Source organism: Megalobrama amblycephala, linkage group LG5, assembly GCF_018812025.1.
Source record: "Megalobrama amblycephala isolate DHTTF-2021 linkage group LG5, ASM1881202v1, whole genome shotgun sequence".
Taxonomy (NCBI): Eukaryota; Metazoa; Chordata; class Actinopteri; order Cypriniformes; family Xenocyprididae; genus Megalobrama; species Megalobrama amblycephala.
Genome location: NC_063048.1, coordinates 36,490,438 through 36,507,080, shown reverse-complemented (window position 1 = coordinate 36,507,080; position 16,643 = coordinate 36,490,438). Strand labels below are relative to the sequence as shown.

Genomic DNA, 16,643 nt, shown 5'->3' with positions numbered 1-16,643 from the left:
CAGTTGGTTTGAAACTTGTAGTTGGATTGTTAGTTGTCTCAGTTGGTTTGAAACTTGTAGTTGGATTGTTAGTTGTCTCAGTTGGTTTGAAACTTGTAGTTGGATTGTTAGTTGAACTGGTCTTTGGATTGTTTATTGTCACAGATGGTTTGAAACTGGTATTTGGATTGTTAGTTGTCTCAGTTGGTTTGAAACTGTATTTGGATTGTTAGTTGTCTCAGTTGGTTTGAAACTTGTAGTTAGATTGTTAGTTGAACTGGTCTTTGGATTGTTTATTGTCACAAATGGTTCGAAACTGGTAGTTGGATTGTTAGTTGTCTCAGTTGGTTCGAAACTGGTAGTTGGATCATTAGTTGTCTCAGTTGGTTCGAAACTGGTAGTTGGATCATTAGTTGTCTCAGTTGGTTCAAAACTGGTAGTTGGATTGTTAGTGGTGGTGTTTGACAGTGGTCTGTCAGCAGTTGAACTTTCATTAACACAGATGACACACATCCATTCACTCCCATTAAAATGCAGAATGTATTTGCCTTCTTCTGTCCCTTTAGCACAAAGAAATAAGAGATAGATTTTAGTTATATATCTGTGTAATTGAGTCTCAGAGATTAAAGTGATCTAATATGTTGTTGTTTTACTGATAAACCTATAAATGTATAGTAATTTCAGCATGCATGTTCATGTTCCTCATATTTATTATTAGCTGGGTTTCCTTCCTACATTTTTACAATTTACATGTTTGCTAACAAATAGGATTAGTCACGTTTTATGATAATTATCTTGATTTTGAAATCAAAGTTTGGTGGGTGTGAAACAGGCAACTGAAACAACTGATAAAATTTAAGACAGACTTACAGTTACATGTATCTTCATCATATGTAGCGTTTGAACATATCTCTCCAGGATCAACAGAAGGGATTTTCAGAAAACCTCAAGAGAACATGACAACACACAATTCAACATAATTTTCAAGCCATACAGTATCCACCTTAATTTTAAGATAAGAGCTGTGTGACCATTTGTAACCTGTATATATGAGATAAATATTACAAATAAATAAGTTTTTTAAGTTAAATCCCAGATCAATCTAAGGGCGGTTGGCAACACTAGACTGTGAATGGAGCAAGTGATGGAAGGAAGTAACAACAAGGGATAACAGGGATAAACAGACTAATATTAGCATAGATGCCATTCTTCTTCTGATGTAACGAGTCCATCGAGTGTTATAGGAAAAGGTTCCTGCTGACCTAATTTATGCAACCTAACGATTATTTAACTGATTTGAAAATGGAAATTGAAGAAAAGCTCAATGAAGTACTGGGGAGCTAAACCATTTAGTGCTTTGTGAGTAATTAGTAGAGATGTTCCGATACCCCTTTTCCATTCCCGATACCGATACCTGAGCTCAGGGTATCGGCCGATACCGAGTACAGATCCGATACCTGGGTGTGTATCTGTCTATATATATATATATATATATATATATATACTACTAGCCCTGTATGAATTGATAGAATTATTTATGGTGTGCTACAGACTTATCCCTTAATAAAACAAGAACAAAAACATACAGTGAACTAGAGTATTTTTATTATCTGACATACATTTGTCAGTTATAGTATTATTTAATTATTTTAAGTGAAAAAGAACTTCAAATGCAGCCACAAATCTAACACTGTAAACTGAAAAAGGTATATTAGTTTTACAATATAACTATAAAAACAGTGCAACAAATAAATCTAGGAATATAATTATATAAGAAAATAATCTCTTTAAAACTTGAAGTCCAGAAACAATTTTGTTAAATAAAAATCTCACGTTTTCGACGACTGACAGCAGCTGGTCATCCAGAACAATAAACCCGACAATTTTGTCGGTTATCTTTATTTGTCTTTTGAAAACTTTTCTGTTTGTTTGAATGAAGCTGGCACGCCTCATCCTTCTCCATCTTAAGCGCGTCAAACGCCCGAATCGCTCAATTCGCACCGCGTCATTCACGTGAATCTCGCCGCAGGGAGTCAATTCGCGTCTTTGCATTGACTTAACATGTAAATCACTCGCGCTTATCGCTTCATTCGCGTCTGGTGTGAACGCAGCATTAGCCTTTATGTAACCATCGTGTTGTGCGGGGTGACGCGTCTTCAAATGCTTTATTAAGTTATTTGTGTTAAAGTTGCCAATACTTGTGCCACTCGAAATTGCAGCATTGCATATGAGACATGTCGCCGTTTTACTGGTCTGAAATACTGCCAAACAGCAGACATACTGCTAGCGCGTTTTCACTTCTCCGCTGCTCTAAACAGTGGTTGCTTGTGGCAACACAGCACAACTTCCTGTGTTTGCATTCTGAGCCGCGAAGAAGAATTGATTTCCGATTTGCTGAGTTAAGCAAAGATAGCGGGCACAACTAGGTATTGTTTAAGAAAATGGTATCGGATCGGTACGTGAGTTTAAATACTCGCCGATACCGATGCCAGAAATTTTTGTGGTATCGGTGGTATTTCCGATACTAGTATCGGAATCGGAACAACCCTAGTAATTAGCATGATTTTAAAATGTATACAGTGTTTAACAGGGAGTAATATAGTCTAGTACAGCTCGTAAAGTGGCCGCTGAATCCAACCCAGGATGACAGTAAGTTGGGGAGCAGCTAATACTTACTGGTTCTAGTAAGAACTCTAGCTCCTGCATTTTGGACCAGCTGGAGTTTGGAGTGGTCCAGTGGTCCAGCCCAGTAGAGCGTTACAATAATCTAGCCTTGAGATCATGAACTTGTGAACTAACTGTTCCACATTTGTCATTGAGAGCATTTTTCGTAGTTTAGATATACTTTTAAGATGGAACAATTTGGTTTTACAGATCAGATTTCTTTTCACTAGAAATGTGGCTTTCAAATGAAAGATTGGTATCAAAGAGCAAACCCAGGTTCCTAACTGACGACGAAGACTTGACAGAGCAGCCATCAAGTGTTAGACAGTATTCTAGGTTATTACGTGCAGAGGTTTTTAGTCCAATAATTAAAATCTGTTTTTTTTTTTAATTAATTAGTAAGAAATTACTAGTCATCCAATTTTTTTATATCAGCTACGCATTCTGTTAATTTTGTGAATTGGTAAGTTTTGTCAGGGCGTGAAGAAATATAGAGTATCATGTGAGTATCATCAAAATAGAGTATAACTCACTGTTCTTATTAATTTTTGAGGAATGCTGAATCTATTTTTGTACAAGTGAGATGAATACCTCACATGTAGTCTAGAAGATTTAATTCTACACAATGCTACAAAATTTATAACAGCCAGAGTTGAGAAAATTAACACAAAAGTAACATAACGTAAAAGTATAGAAGTAACTAAGTAATAATTAGTTACTTTTTAAGGGAGTAACACAATATTGTAACACATTACTTTTAAAAGTAACTTTCCCCAACAATGTAGTTATTTAACTATAGCAGCTAATGTCTCTCTCACACATTCAAAGAAAATAGCTTACTTCTGCATTGCAAAAAAGGTGGATATGAAATAAATACAACTTCTGCATTGAATAGTAATAAAAGTAATAATATTCATTCCCATAGTGGCCAGTTACACCTGTCCTGTTAAATAACCAACTGCCCTGCACTAATTAAAGACATAAACTGAAATTAAAAACAGATAAAAGTGGATAAAATCTTCACAAAAAATTCACAATATTCACAATTTCTGCAAATTATTACAAGACTAAACTAAAATAGCCCTAAACTAATAGGTTGAACCACGAGCTGCTCTTTCTCAGGATCTCATTACAGTGCTTACAGGACAATTAATATTCACACTCAGCAGTGATCAATCATAGTGGAGAGTGAAACACTAATTTGTGGACAGTATATTTGTTCATATGTGAAAAAGAACAACAACACTTCATCTGTTGTAGGGCGACACATACCTGCCGCTGGTGTAGAACTAACATCTAGTAATAACCACATCTTTATGTCTGCAAATGCCTCATCTATGCTGACTTCATATTGCCCCTCATTGTCGCATTTGCACTGTCCTGAAACCAGAGACAACATTCTAAATTTGTTGCAAAAATATTTTTTTAAGAGCTTTGAACTCAATAATGGTTTATAAATAAAAATTTTATTTTTTGTTTACATTTTAAATGTTCAAATCAACATACTTATCTGGTGTGACGCACAACAGACGATCATCAACCACAGCAAATTCTGCTTTTGTCGAGACATAATTCCCAAAAACAGCCTGATTGAGACACAAGTGTTGAATTTTCTTTTCAATAGATATTGGTAGTAAATCTTAAAGCATTTGATTATTACATTCTTGAGATGAAAGTGCACAGTCCAAGAGGAGAGAGTTTAATCCGTTCACATATGAAATTGTAGGATTATGATCCACAGCTTAGAGACACTGAAACACTGACATACGGTTCATTTGCATACATGAAAATCGAGTTTATTTGGGTTTCAACTGTGAATTTCAGTATTTTCAGTGTTTTGTGTTTTCAGTAACCACATATGTTCAACATCCTTGTGTGATCAAGGAAATATCTGAATCCACAGGCGTGTGAATTTAGTTTCGTCCTGAAGATGTAAATTTGTTTTCTAAAAGAGGTTATTGTGTCTGTCTGACATCCATACGCTCAAACATACAGGACAGCAGGATGATTATAACACTCAATAAATCTAACATCACTGATATTCAGCACAATTCAATCCTCCCACAATAACAGACAGTTTCAGTAACGATTATCTCAGATGTTTTTCATTTTATTTTGAATGATTTCAGTACATTTAATTTAATGTACATCATTTTAAACAGTTCCCTTTCATTCAGAAGTAAATTTTTCTTTGTTGTTCTGATTTAAGTGAGAAAAAAAAATTTAATTTGATTTTGGTGAAATTACACAGTTTCCCTGAAACAATGACTGTACAAAGGTTTTCGCAAGAAATTTGTTTTTATAATTGTTTTAAAATAACATAATTGTTAATATAATTGTCAAAAAATAACCAAGGCAAACAAACATACATATACCAACAAAAGTGAGGGTGTACTCACACTAGGCACAGTTTCCTTGAACCAAGCCAGAGCACGATTGTCCCCCTCCCAACTCCCCCGCTGGCCCGCACTCACATGTCAGTGTTCCAGGCCGGTGCACACTTACGTCATATACAATGCAACTTTTTGTATGGAAGAAAACAGGAAGAAATGCACTTTTGCTAAGATATTGCCTAATAGATTTATCATTTCTGCCACGCAGCGATTTTCACTTGTACGTATCAGAGGTTTATTACAAAGGCAGCCGACATTAATGGAGGAATTTTGCAGCTTTACTCACAATATACAATTGCTGTTTATTTTTATGCTTGAGCCCCACACCGCACCCACCCACAACTGATCCACCGCACCAGACAGGGACTGGTATGCCATCGCCTCCTGGGGTCCCGAAGCATGTGGATATAGATAGAAGTGTACAGTTGTGGTTGGCAGAAATCAAACAAACAACCAAGTATTGCAGTTCATTACTTAAACAGGTATGTGACTGACAAAGGACATTAATGTTTCATACAGGGCACACAAAATACAAACCTTAACAAGAAATGTTACACAAACATTGTTTTTATTGTTTATTTAAAATTTCTTTAGAGAGAAGCATTATTTTTCCTAATTTTACCCAAAATGGGGTGTTGTGAGCTTTAGTGAGCACACATGTAATGTAATGTCTGTTTCACTCATACTTGTGGCCAGAGGGCGCCCTTACACAGAAAGTCCACAAGTGAGACTCATAGATGTTGATTTGAATGGGCTGATTTGAAATTCAGTCAACGCATTAATTGAAATGTTTATGATAATGAAAAGTCCTTCAGGGTCTATAACGGTGGCGTTATGAACAAATGAGATTTTTTTTTTATGCAGGAGGCATAAGTTTGGCTTTATTTAAATGATTCAAAACTTTGATCTTCTTTATCTGAGAACCATATCTACAAACATTTCAGGCTTGAAAAGCAATCGATAACATGTTATATTGGGTAGTGGTGGTGTGTGTATAAGTTTATGATCATGGCAGTTATTGACTCAGGAATGGGAGTAAAGGGTTCAGAAATGCCAGGGGGTAATGTCTTTATCACAATATAATTGTCCATCCGCTGAATCCAACCCAGGATGACAGAATGTTGGGCAGCAGTACTGGAACAGCAGCGCAAGACTGGAGGAGAACAGAGAGAACCAGGCAGGATTCAGTGCTTTATTGGAGGAACAGTTGGGGACCCGCTCATTTACGGAATATGCATAAAGGATTTACGAGCTCGCCTTTTGAATGCAGCTTACGGCGAACCGCTGACCTGGCCTAAGATATTGGACATTGTGAACAATTTTGAATGTACTGTGACGAGTTTAAAATCATTTCAGCTTGCACCTCTGAGAACTGTTAGTGTGAGTTATGCGAAGCTCTCTAGAGAGCATCCAGGAGAGGAGGAGAGGAGAATATGCCAAGGAAGAGTAGTCGCAAAATGGGCGATAAAACCCCGTTACAGGTGTCTTGGAAAGGGACAATTGCAAGTATTAAGATTTTCAATGCAGAGAATGCGAGAAAAAGGGACATTTATGGGTTATTTCCACCGAGCGGTGTGTACAGTACTGTATGGTATGCAGTCATTTCTGTTTCAATTGTCAGAAGTTGTTTCCAAAATACCGAAATGTACCGTACCACTTTTTGGGACCCTTCCGTTGGAGTACCTATCACAGTAGTCTGGTACCTAAAGGGTGGAGCTAGACTCATTGCAGAACACTGATTGGTTGACAGCGAATCTTCACTTGCGCTACAAGGGGAATGACAACACAAGACGCACCATTTTTTAAATATACAATTGAAACACGATACAATTGCATCACAAAGAGCCACATGCCGAGAAGCAAGAACAAGATCTGCTGTATGTCCTCCATTGTTGTTTACTGTCGCTTTCTTCTTTGAGTGAGAATGACATCGATCGATACTTTACAGCATACACCACACTTATCAAGTAAGGATACTGTTGAAGGTGGAAACGCAAGCCCGATCAGGGTTTATCATCCAAAATCGTACTGTACTGTACCGCTCAGTGGAAACGAGCCATGAGAGCGTGCCTGTGAAAATTCCATGCCACAGAAAAGACCGGAGAAAAATAGCGGCGGGTTCTCCAAATCACCAGCCACGAATAAGCCGGTTTGGGAACGCAAGACAAAATACATCTTTACTGAAGGGGTCAATGTGGGAGAGATCGTGATGTGGTCAAGAAAGAAGATGATGCCCAATACTTCAAAGGATAAATGGAGCACAGATCAGCTAGTACGACCACCGGACTCCAGTGATGATTTGAATCGGCCCGTTGTGGAAGCTGAGGGGCAGCAGTTATACGGACAAGGACTGTGGACTGTTTGCATTAAAAGGTGCAAACAGTGAGTATGTATGTATTGTTTTGCGATGCGTCTCTAAGCACCTTTACCTTATTTTTATTATTCTCAGGTTAGGTAAGAAAGTCAAATCTGACCTAAATTATAAGCATTTTAAAAATACTTACAATCAGACAGAAAACTTCTCCGTGGTCTGTTCAGGCTCAACGACTTAAATTAATGCCACATGAGGCCAGGTTTAGTTATAAAGTTATAAGTTCATTTATTTATTACATTAATACTACTAACATTATATATATTCTACTAACATTCTATACAAGTAATTAAATAAAGTATAAGTATTGAAAAGTTCTTCAGTCAAGGCAATATCAGCGATGGAGGCATCATCAGCTGGTTCTGGTGTCGGAGGTACAGGCTCAGGTGTGAAGCAGCCCCTCTTGTTCTCTTCATGGTCCAGCCTTTTATAGACTATCTGACCACTTGATGTCATCTTCTTGGGAATTCCCCTCATCTGAATCTATATATAGAGGCCTCTCCTCTTTGTTCTGGACTCTTCTCCTCTGCTGCATCCTGCTCTTCTGATCAAGACATCCTTCAACGGTAAGATTGCCTTTCTTTCTAATACATGTTATTTCCTTTCTAATCTACTAACACGTTACTAACAAATGCATTTCCAGTTGTTTTGTATTCTTTCATAAGTGATTAATACATGCAATAAAGGCATTACAATACCAGTTGTCTGTCATTCTTTAGTAGTTAATACATGCTTTAATAAAGACGTTACAATACTGGTTGTCTTTCATTCTTGATGTCACGGTAGAACACAAAGCAAACAGGTAGATCCAAATGCAGCAATAGGGGTTTATTTAGGGCAAATCCAAAAGCGTAATCCAGTTAACAAGCAGGGGTCAAAATCCAAAAACAGCAGTCCAACAAAAAACTAGAAACAAAACCAGCGAACAAGAAAACCTGGGAACAGACATCTGGGGTGACATTAACAACGAACCACAAACACAGACAGAAACACCTCAGTATAAATACACAAACACTAATGAAATGATGCCAAACAGGTGAGTGCAATGATAATGAGATAATGAGTCCGGGGAGTGCGTAATGGGATATATAGTCCTTGGGGTGAAAACAGTCCAGGATGGAGTGCCCTCAAGTGGCTAATTCGGGCACTCTCACTGACGGTCGTGACACTTTAATGGTTAATATATGCTTTAATAAAGATGTTATAATACCAGTTGTGTGTCATTCTTTGATAAGCAATTAATATATATGCTATTGGGCTCTTTTTCTTTCTACATTCTTTTGATGTGATCACATCTTTTTGTTTACATGAACAGATATCAACCTTTTTGTTTACATGAACAGATATCAACCTTTTTGTTTACATGAACAGATATCAACCTTTTTGTTTACATGAACAGATATCAATCTTTCTGTTTACATAAGCAGCTATCAATCATTTTGTTTATATAAACAGCTATCAAACATTTTGTTTATATGAACAGCTATCAAACATTTTGTATATATACAAAAGTTATCTCTCATAATCTTTCTCTTTACACATCAATTTCCAATTTATCAACAGTTTGTTTTTATACAAAAGTTATCTCTCATAATCTTTCTCTTTACACATCAATTTCCAATTTATCAACAGTTTGTTTTTATACAAAAGTTATCTCTCATAATCTTTCTCTTTACACATCAATTTCCAATTTATCAACAGTTTGTTTTTATACAAAAGTTATCTCTCATAATCTTTCTCTTTACACATCAATTTCCAATTTATCAACAGTTTGTTTTTATACAAAAGTTATCACTTCCAATTGCTTCGCTGTTTACCCATAAACAAGTTATATATATATCTCTCATAACAGCTGTACTTCATAAACAGCTAACTTCTTTTCACTTGTTTACACACAACATGTCATTGAACATGTTTCTTCCTCCAAGGTATCTCTTTATGATAGCTGTATCTCATAAACAGCTTACTTCTGTTTATCTTCAAATCAAAGTTGTGTTGTCATCATTATTCTTTATAAGCTGAAGAGGTACAAGTTGCATAGAAAAGTTGCATTTCTAATGAAGCAGGGTGTGGCTCATATCAACAGTATGTGAGTATGTAAAACCATACATGGTAATGATCTGATGTAATGGTGTTAAGTTAAAGATGGAGGTTGATACAGGAGCAGCCATGACTATCATTTCAGAGACTTTTTATAGAAAAGGGTTCAAAAAAATGTAACCTTTAGCCTTGTGATGTAACCTTGAGGACCTACTGCTCAAGGCCAATTTCAGGTTACAGTGACATATAAGGAACAGTCAGAAAAACTGGTCTTACTGGTGTCTAAGGGTAAGGGAAAAGCCTCATGGAAAGAAACTGGATTCAGCGCTTATCGCTAGACTGGTCGAGAGTGAATTATGTGGTTGATCCAGTAAGTGTCTTGAGAAAGTCTTGAGAAATGCTCAAAGGTGTTTAATCGTGACCAAGGAGTAATTTCAGGAGTATGCGCCAAATTGCAAGTTGTTGAAAATGCAATTCCAAAATTTTGCAAGAGCAGAACAGTATCTTATGCCATGAGAAATGCAGTTGACAAACACTTACAGCTGTTGGAAAAGCAAGGTGTAATCACGCTGGTTGAGTACAGTGATTCGGCTGCACCCATTGTGTGTATACCAAAAACGAATGGTGATGTGCGTATTTGTGGAAATTACAAAGTCACAATCAACCTGTGGTTAGTTGTTGACAAATATCCCCTGCCAAAACCCCCAGGGTTGGCAGGTGGTAAATACTTTACAAAACTAGACTTAATTCAGGTGTACCAGCAAGTAGAATTAGATCCGCAATCTAAGCCATACTTGACGATTAACTTTGGGATTGTATCAGATAAATTGCTATGGTGTGTCTAGTTCACCAGCAATTTCAGGATCAGGAATGAGTGCATCCAGTACCAGAGAAGGTCGAGGCTATTGAAAAAGCCCCGGCACCTAAAAATGTGACTGAGCTCAGAGCTTTTTTAGCACTGCTTTCGTACTATGGCAAATTCAAGGAGAACTTGTGAACCGTATTAAACCCATGACTGAATTATTACACAAGGACCAGTGGTCAAAGGCCTGTCAACAGTCGTTTGAAGAAGCTAGAAAGCTGTTGATGTCTTCAAGTGTGTTAACACATTTCGACCCCCAACTTCCCATATGTGTGATGCATCTGCATGGAGTAGGGGTAAACTATTCCCAAATTGAAAAGGAAGCCTTAGGTATAATTTTTTGATTAAAATTCTGATTAAAAAGACATCATATTAGAAACTGACAAAGACAAAGTTCTAATGAAACTGAAGTCATTCACAGTAAAAGGTTGGCCAAAAGGGTGTCAGATGAAAATTCAAACCTTTTTGGTATAGATGTGAAAAGATCACATTAGAGGCTCACTGTCCATTGTTGGGGTTTTGAGTAATTGTACCCGACTCGCTAAGACATCAACTCTTAAAAGAACTACACGAGTCAATTACATTTACGGATGGTCAAGAGTAAGACAGTAGCCAGAAGCCATTTTTGGTGGCCTAAATTGGATAATGATACTGAAAATATGATTAGTCACTGCAAGGTATGTGCATTACATCAAAAGATGCCTAACACTGTACCTGTGCATCCCTGGAAATGGCCTGAATATCCATGGGAGAGAATGCATATTGATTTCTGTGAAAAGGGGAAGCATCAGTTTCTATTGGCTATTGATGCTTATTCAGGCTGGCCAGATATCAAGTTGATGACTAATACTACTGCCAGAGCAACAGTTGAGGTTATGCGTAATATGATTGCCAACTATGGATTACCTAAGGCAATTTTTTCAGATAATGGAAATTAATGGGGTAAAACGTCAAATCGGCAGCATACCATCCTGCCTCAAATGGTTTAGTAGAGAGAGTGGTTCAAACCTTTAAAAAGTCTTTGGAAAAACAAAAAGAGTTGGACATCACACTTCAACATTGTATTGACAAATTTTTATTCATTTACAGAAATGCTCCCTTGAGTTTTACAGGGAAAACTCCATCCTAATTGTTTCTGAAAAGAAAAATTAGAACGAGGTTGTTTCAGATACAACAAACAGTAAGTACAAAAAACAAAGTTAGCTCATGTGAGAGTATTTTATCTACAGCAAAAGGTACTTGTGAAACAGTTCATGGGAGGGGAAGAGAAGTGGAAGTTAGGAGAAATTGAAAGACTTGTTAGCTCCAGTTACTTATCCGGTCTGTGTTGAGGGAAAGTCATACAAAAAGCATGCAGATCAGTTAAGAGCAACAAAATTAATGGCTACTGAACAGGATGCAGAAGCACTTTCAGCAAAGAACTTGTTACACCTCACAAACAATGTTGAACTTAAGTCCTGTGTTGAGACAGAGTAAAAAATGTAATGGTTGAACCAGAAGAATCGAAAGAGTCTGTTTATACTCGACCCTGTTAGGTAAAAAAAAAAAAAAAAAAAGAGTTCAACTGAGGTTAAATTTGTAAAGAAAAAAAAAAAAAAAAAAACATCTGCAACCTGAAAAAGGGGGTGCCTAATTATTTTGTTGTTGTATGGCTATTTGATTTTTTTTTTTTTTTTTCTGTTGTGCGTTTTGTATTTTTGATTGTTGTATTTTCAGAGGAGGAATATGGTGTATTTAATGTTAAGAATCATATAAGTGTGTTTTTTCGGAAATACTGAGTTTTTTTGTTTGTTTATTAAGGAAGATTGTGTTTGACAATCTGTTATGTATGTGTTAAACAGAGTAGAGCATCAGTGCCTCCTCCTGGCTGAGGGTGGGTGTGTCGGTGAACTTGTTGATTGTTGGAGCCATGCCCATAAAAAAATCAGTCCAGAGTCAGACACCTTAATCTTTAATTATGCTAATTATAAATATTTTCCACAGCATTCATTCCGGATTGAACGATGGTTGTGGTGGAGCTGGAGCTTTCTGGATCATCGGAAAAATTTCCCGCAACATCATTGTGAATGTGGTAGTAATACAGGAAGAGGAAAAACCCTGAAAAAACCCAGTAGAATATATTTCAACTAATTCATATTCATTTTACTTATCATTAAAGACATGTATATTTTTTTTTTAAATGTAACCAAAAAACATAACCAAAAGTTTGCATCGCACACATCCATGTAGGACCCATGTGATTGTTACTCACCCTGAAACGAGTTCAACACGGTGAAGATGTAATATGAGGGAATGAGCATCACTCCATAACTGAAGAACGCCACAGCCCACGTCAGGCCGAAGAGCAGGAACAAACTCAACACCATCATGAGCTGCTTTCTGAACGTCTTTCTCTTGCCATCAGCTGCTTTTATGTGTCGGGCTTGGACAATCTTAGTGACGATCATGATGAAGACCCTGTCGTGAAGAAGAAAACTAAAGCGTAGTAGCCAATGTTCACTATGTAGTGAATTAAAGGATCTGTAATCCAGCACCTATAATTAGAGGAAAACAGACAATGTTAACATGACACTTTAAAGCTTCATTAAAGAGTACCTATTATGCACTTTTACAGAGTCTTGATGTTGTTTTTGGGCTCTACTAGAACAGGTTTTCATGCTTGAATGTTGATTATTTTCCTCATATTCTCCATTGTTGCAGCTCCTCTCTTCCCAGTCTGTCAGTAACACTCTGTTTAGTTCCTGTCTCTATAAAGCCCCTCCTTTTGAAAAACACAATGTGCTCTGATTGGTCGGCTGGAGCAGTGTGTTGTGATTGGTCAAGCACTTTCGAACGTGTTTGGGAAATGTCACACCCCTTACCATAACCTCCAGTTTCACTACTAACTAACCCAACCAGGCCCCGCCCCTTTATTCTGTTTATGAATTATTTAAATGAGGAATATTGTGTCGCGTTTGTTCCCAAAAGAAAACTCAAGACTACAATGGAGACATTTCAGGGAGTTCAGAAACAGTGGCTATGTTTTAATGCACCCATTTTCGTCAATGCAAATGAATTGGATCTGTTTACATGTACTCTAAACATTGTAATCTGATTTAAAAATCCATTTATATGTGTTTTATATACATTCTGATTAAAACTTTTGTGCACACAAAAGAATAAACCACCCCTTCCAATCCAATCGATTAAGGTGTTTACATGAATGTTTTTCAATCCGATTGAGCCGTCAATCCGATTACAAATGGATTATTTGGGTGCATGTAAACGTAGCCAGTGACACTGATATAGAGAATAACTCCCGCTGGAGGGACTTTGGAAGCCTTTTCATGCTCTAACAGCAACATTACACACTAAAGGAAGATGAACATGGAAAAAAGCAGGACAGGTCCTCTTTAATTCATCAGAACAACTTACATTTTTGGTTTTTTCCAGACGTTGTGGTTATAGTCAATGATTTATATCCTCCTAATGAAACAACAGCTACGACTATCGGAGCTGAAAATGCTGAAAACACACGGAGACCAGGGTTAGTATAGGTAACTAAACAAAACCATAAAAAAATTTGTAAGAGGAAATAAAATAAATTTTAACTGAGGATAAAATATGTATTTTTTAAAATAATCTAACAAGGCAACATTTCTCATTTTCATTTAGTTTAACTTGTACTAAATTAACTAAAACTTTAATAAAAAAAAGTAATAAACTATATAAGCATCTTGGGTTGCAAACTCAACCCAGAAACGAGACGCTGCATCTTGGTGTTGATGCTATGGGGAACGCCCTCGGCTTGACCACTGTCTGGGGCATGTGTAAACACACGAATCTATTGGCAGACGGCAGTCCATAACGTCACACACGGAGCGTCATCAGCTCTTTTGTCTGAAGGAGGCGTGCAGATATACCCTGAAGTATGGCAACAAAGACTAGGTGCCTCGTTCCCCTCCTCAGGGAACCGGGTTGCATTCTTAACACAACATGTTGCCTTTTGAAGTGGAATTTCAACGCTGCATCTTGGTGTTGATGCTATGGGGATCACAATATCTGAGAAATGCCTGCAAACTAGGTTGAATATGCACAAACAGAGTGAGCAAAACATTAAGTGACTCTGCAGAACTAGGCAGAGTCAAAAAGCGTGTCAACACCTAAATGCATCCTATGTGACTTGTACAGAAAGTTGCACAGTGCCTCAAACAGAACATATTCTGGCCTGAGAGCATCTGTTCAAAGGGGCATATCCCTACTTCAAACCCCAACAATAATCGGGGAGGGAGGTAAACTCGATAGAGGGAGGCATCTCGGACTGCCCACGTAATCTGTTTACCTCGCATCAACCCTAAGGTGGTGCCTATCTAGGGGGAAGCATTTAATCCTACTTAAAACTCCAATCTGAATAATTTGAGAGGGTGGTATGTTGAGTTTTCAGATACTTTTAAAGGAACTGCTCAAGAAAAGTTGAAAGTTGAAAATATGGGTGTACTCGACTTTATAATCTTCTGGATTTTGTTTTAAACAATGTTAGTTTCAAGTGAACACTTGTTCATATAACTCACTCCAGCCGAACACGGTGATCTTCCTCACGTAGTTTGTGATGGTGATGTTCTGTCTGAGGAGCCATAAGTACATGTGAAGAGCTTGAATGAAGAACCAGGTGAATGTAGCCAGCATGGAGTAATGCATGAGCAGCGCTATGAGGATGCACGCAACATTGACTTCTGTGTTGGCGACGCTCTCGTTTGACAAAAAGGATAAATTCAGGAGAAACAAAGCCACAAACATGTTGATCAAGATCTTTGTGGCCTGATTTGATTTGGCTTTCCTGTTCAAATATAAAAACAACCTGTATTTGTAACATGCATTTAGCAAATGCCTTCATCAAGAGGAACAAAAGCAACTGGTCAAAGAACTTTGAATGTTTAAGTTAAGTTATAGTTTAAGATACTCTACCGTAACAGGAAATGCATGAACAGAGCGACGGACAGAAAAAACATGGAGATGCCGCAGCCGATAGAAGTGATGAAGCTCAATGAATCCACATACGGTGCTGTGATGTTTGTGTTTACATCTGTAGGAGACTGAGAGATCAGAGAAACACAACAGAAACACACAGATCAGCTGGATGATCATTTCCACAAGTCATCATGTTATACTTCAAAAGAAATCAAGACACAGGCTCCAAAATGATGAAGGAATATGTGCTCAACTTTCCCACAATACCAAAGTCAGATTTCAAAAGTCTGAAAATAAAGTAATTGCTCATCAAATACTCCCAAGATTAAATGATCTGAGCTACACCTTGTTCATTTTATAGCTCTAGTTAGATTTCTTTATAGAAATTCTAAATGGCATAATCTAATCCCAGCTTATAAAAACAGAATGAAAACAATTAAATTTGATAATTTTTAGGTACACTATGTAACTTTTGGCCCTCTAGCAGTTAAAAAAACAAAACTGCATGCATTTTGTGGAAGAACATTTTTTTCATTGTGCTTCGGCTCTGCGTGACTGTGCGGATGAATAAGGTTATCCAATTGCTCATAAAACATTCACTACCAGGCCTAAGATTCCCAAGAGGTTTGAGGTTGTTAACCTATCAACCTCCACATTAACCTTTCTTGCTCAGTGTGACAACTAATCTATGCAAGTCCCACGCCAAATTTTCTCTATTTAAGGATATTTAATTTCCCACGAAAACCATCCCAAAACATCTAAAATAAAAACACTTTTATTATTTTTTTAGGTTTACCATAGAGAATCAGGGTAAGACAAAACATATTTTGGAAGAAGGATTGATTATGAATTGACTCATTATTCAAATTGTTAATTTTAAACAAAAAGTTACATAGCATACCTTTAAATTAGATAATATATAAACAAAATTCAAATGTTTTGGTTTAACCTATACTCACATATACAGTAGTTAAACCCCCTTATTTTTGCCCAATCTTTTTAAATTAAAAGATCAAACTTGCTACCATACTAATACTTTCAGCAAGTCTAAAGAATGTATTCTCGATTTATTTATTTATTTGTATCTATAAACAACACTTCCATCTTTCACTTTTGTTTACTAAAGTAGACTCACATCTCAAATCTTTTTGTTTAAGTAGTAATAAATAATGTGACAGATCATTTGAGGTTTAGTTTGCTTTTTGGTTTTTAGTTTTAGTTTGGCGTTGAGTTAGGGACCTATCAGAATAATAATGCCGGAAATTGGTATTTATTTTCATTTATTTTATTCATTGTTTTTCCTCTTGTTTGTTACATGTGTACTTTTCTGTTGATGCTCTTTGTTGTTCTCATTAAGGTTTTTGTACACTGTATTTTCTGCTTCTTT

The 16,643-nt window shown here is 36.9% G+C and overlaps 1 protein-coding gene and 1 long non-coding RNA gene across 2 annotated transcripts; both read right to left on the bottom strand.

Annotated features, from left to right (window-relative positions):
* Positions 1-2: 2 nt before the first annotated feature.
* On the bottom strand, positions 3-4,344 carry LOC125269245. The gene is made up of 4 exons (XM_048192122.1): positions 4,150-4,344; positions 3,916-4,023; positions 850-924; positions 3-539 (listed from the first exon to the last, which is right to left on the bottom strand). The coding sequence occupies exons 1-4, from the start codon at positions 4,211-4,213 to the stop codon at positions 139-141; spliced, it is 648 nt and encodes a 215-aa protein (XP_048048079.1). The 5' UTR covers positions 4,214-4,344; the 3' UTR covers positions 3-138.
* A 7,024-nt stretch (positions 4,345-11,368) lies between these two features.
* On the bottom strand, positions 11,369-15,384 carry LOC125269247. Its single transcript, XR_007185061.1, has 5 exons — positions 15,254-15,384; positions 14,860-15,125; positions 13,724-13,813; positions 12,561-12,843; positions 11,369-12,406 (listed from the first exon to the last, which is right to left on the bottom strand). It is a non-coding gene; the product is annotated as an uncharacterized LOC125269247 (long non-coding RNA).
* Between the last annotated feature and the right edge of the window lie 1,259 nt (positions 15,385-16,643).

Bases quoted from the DNA above. Each gene is read 5' to 3' on its own strand.
- LOC125269245 (XM_048192122.1), bottom strand. From the start codon at position 4,213: ATGTCTCGACAAAAGCAGAATTTGCTGTGGTTGATGATCGTCTGTTGT. The intron at 4,024-4,149 runs GTATGTTGATTT...CTCTGGTTTCAG, and splicing joins TTGTGCGTCACACCAGATAA to GACAGTGCAAATGCGACAAT. The intron at 925-3,915 runs GTATGTGTCGCC...TGTTCTCTTGAG, and splicing joins TAGTTCTACACCAGCGGCAG to GTTTTCTGAAAATCCCTTCT.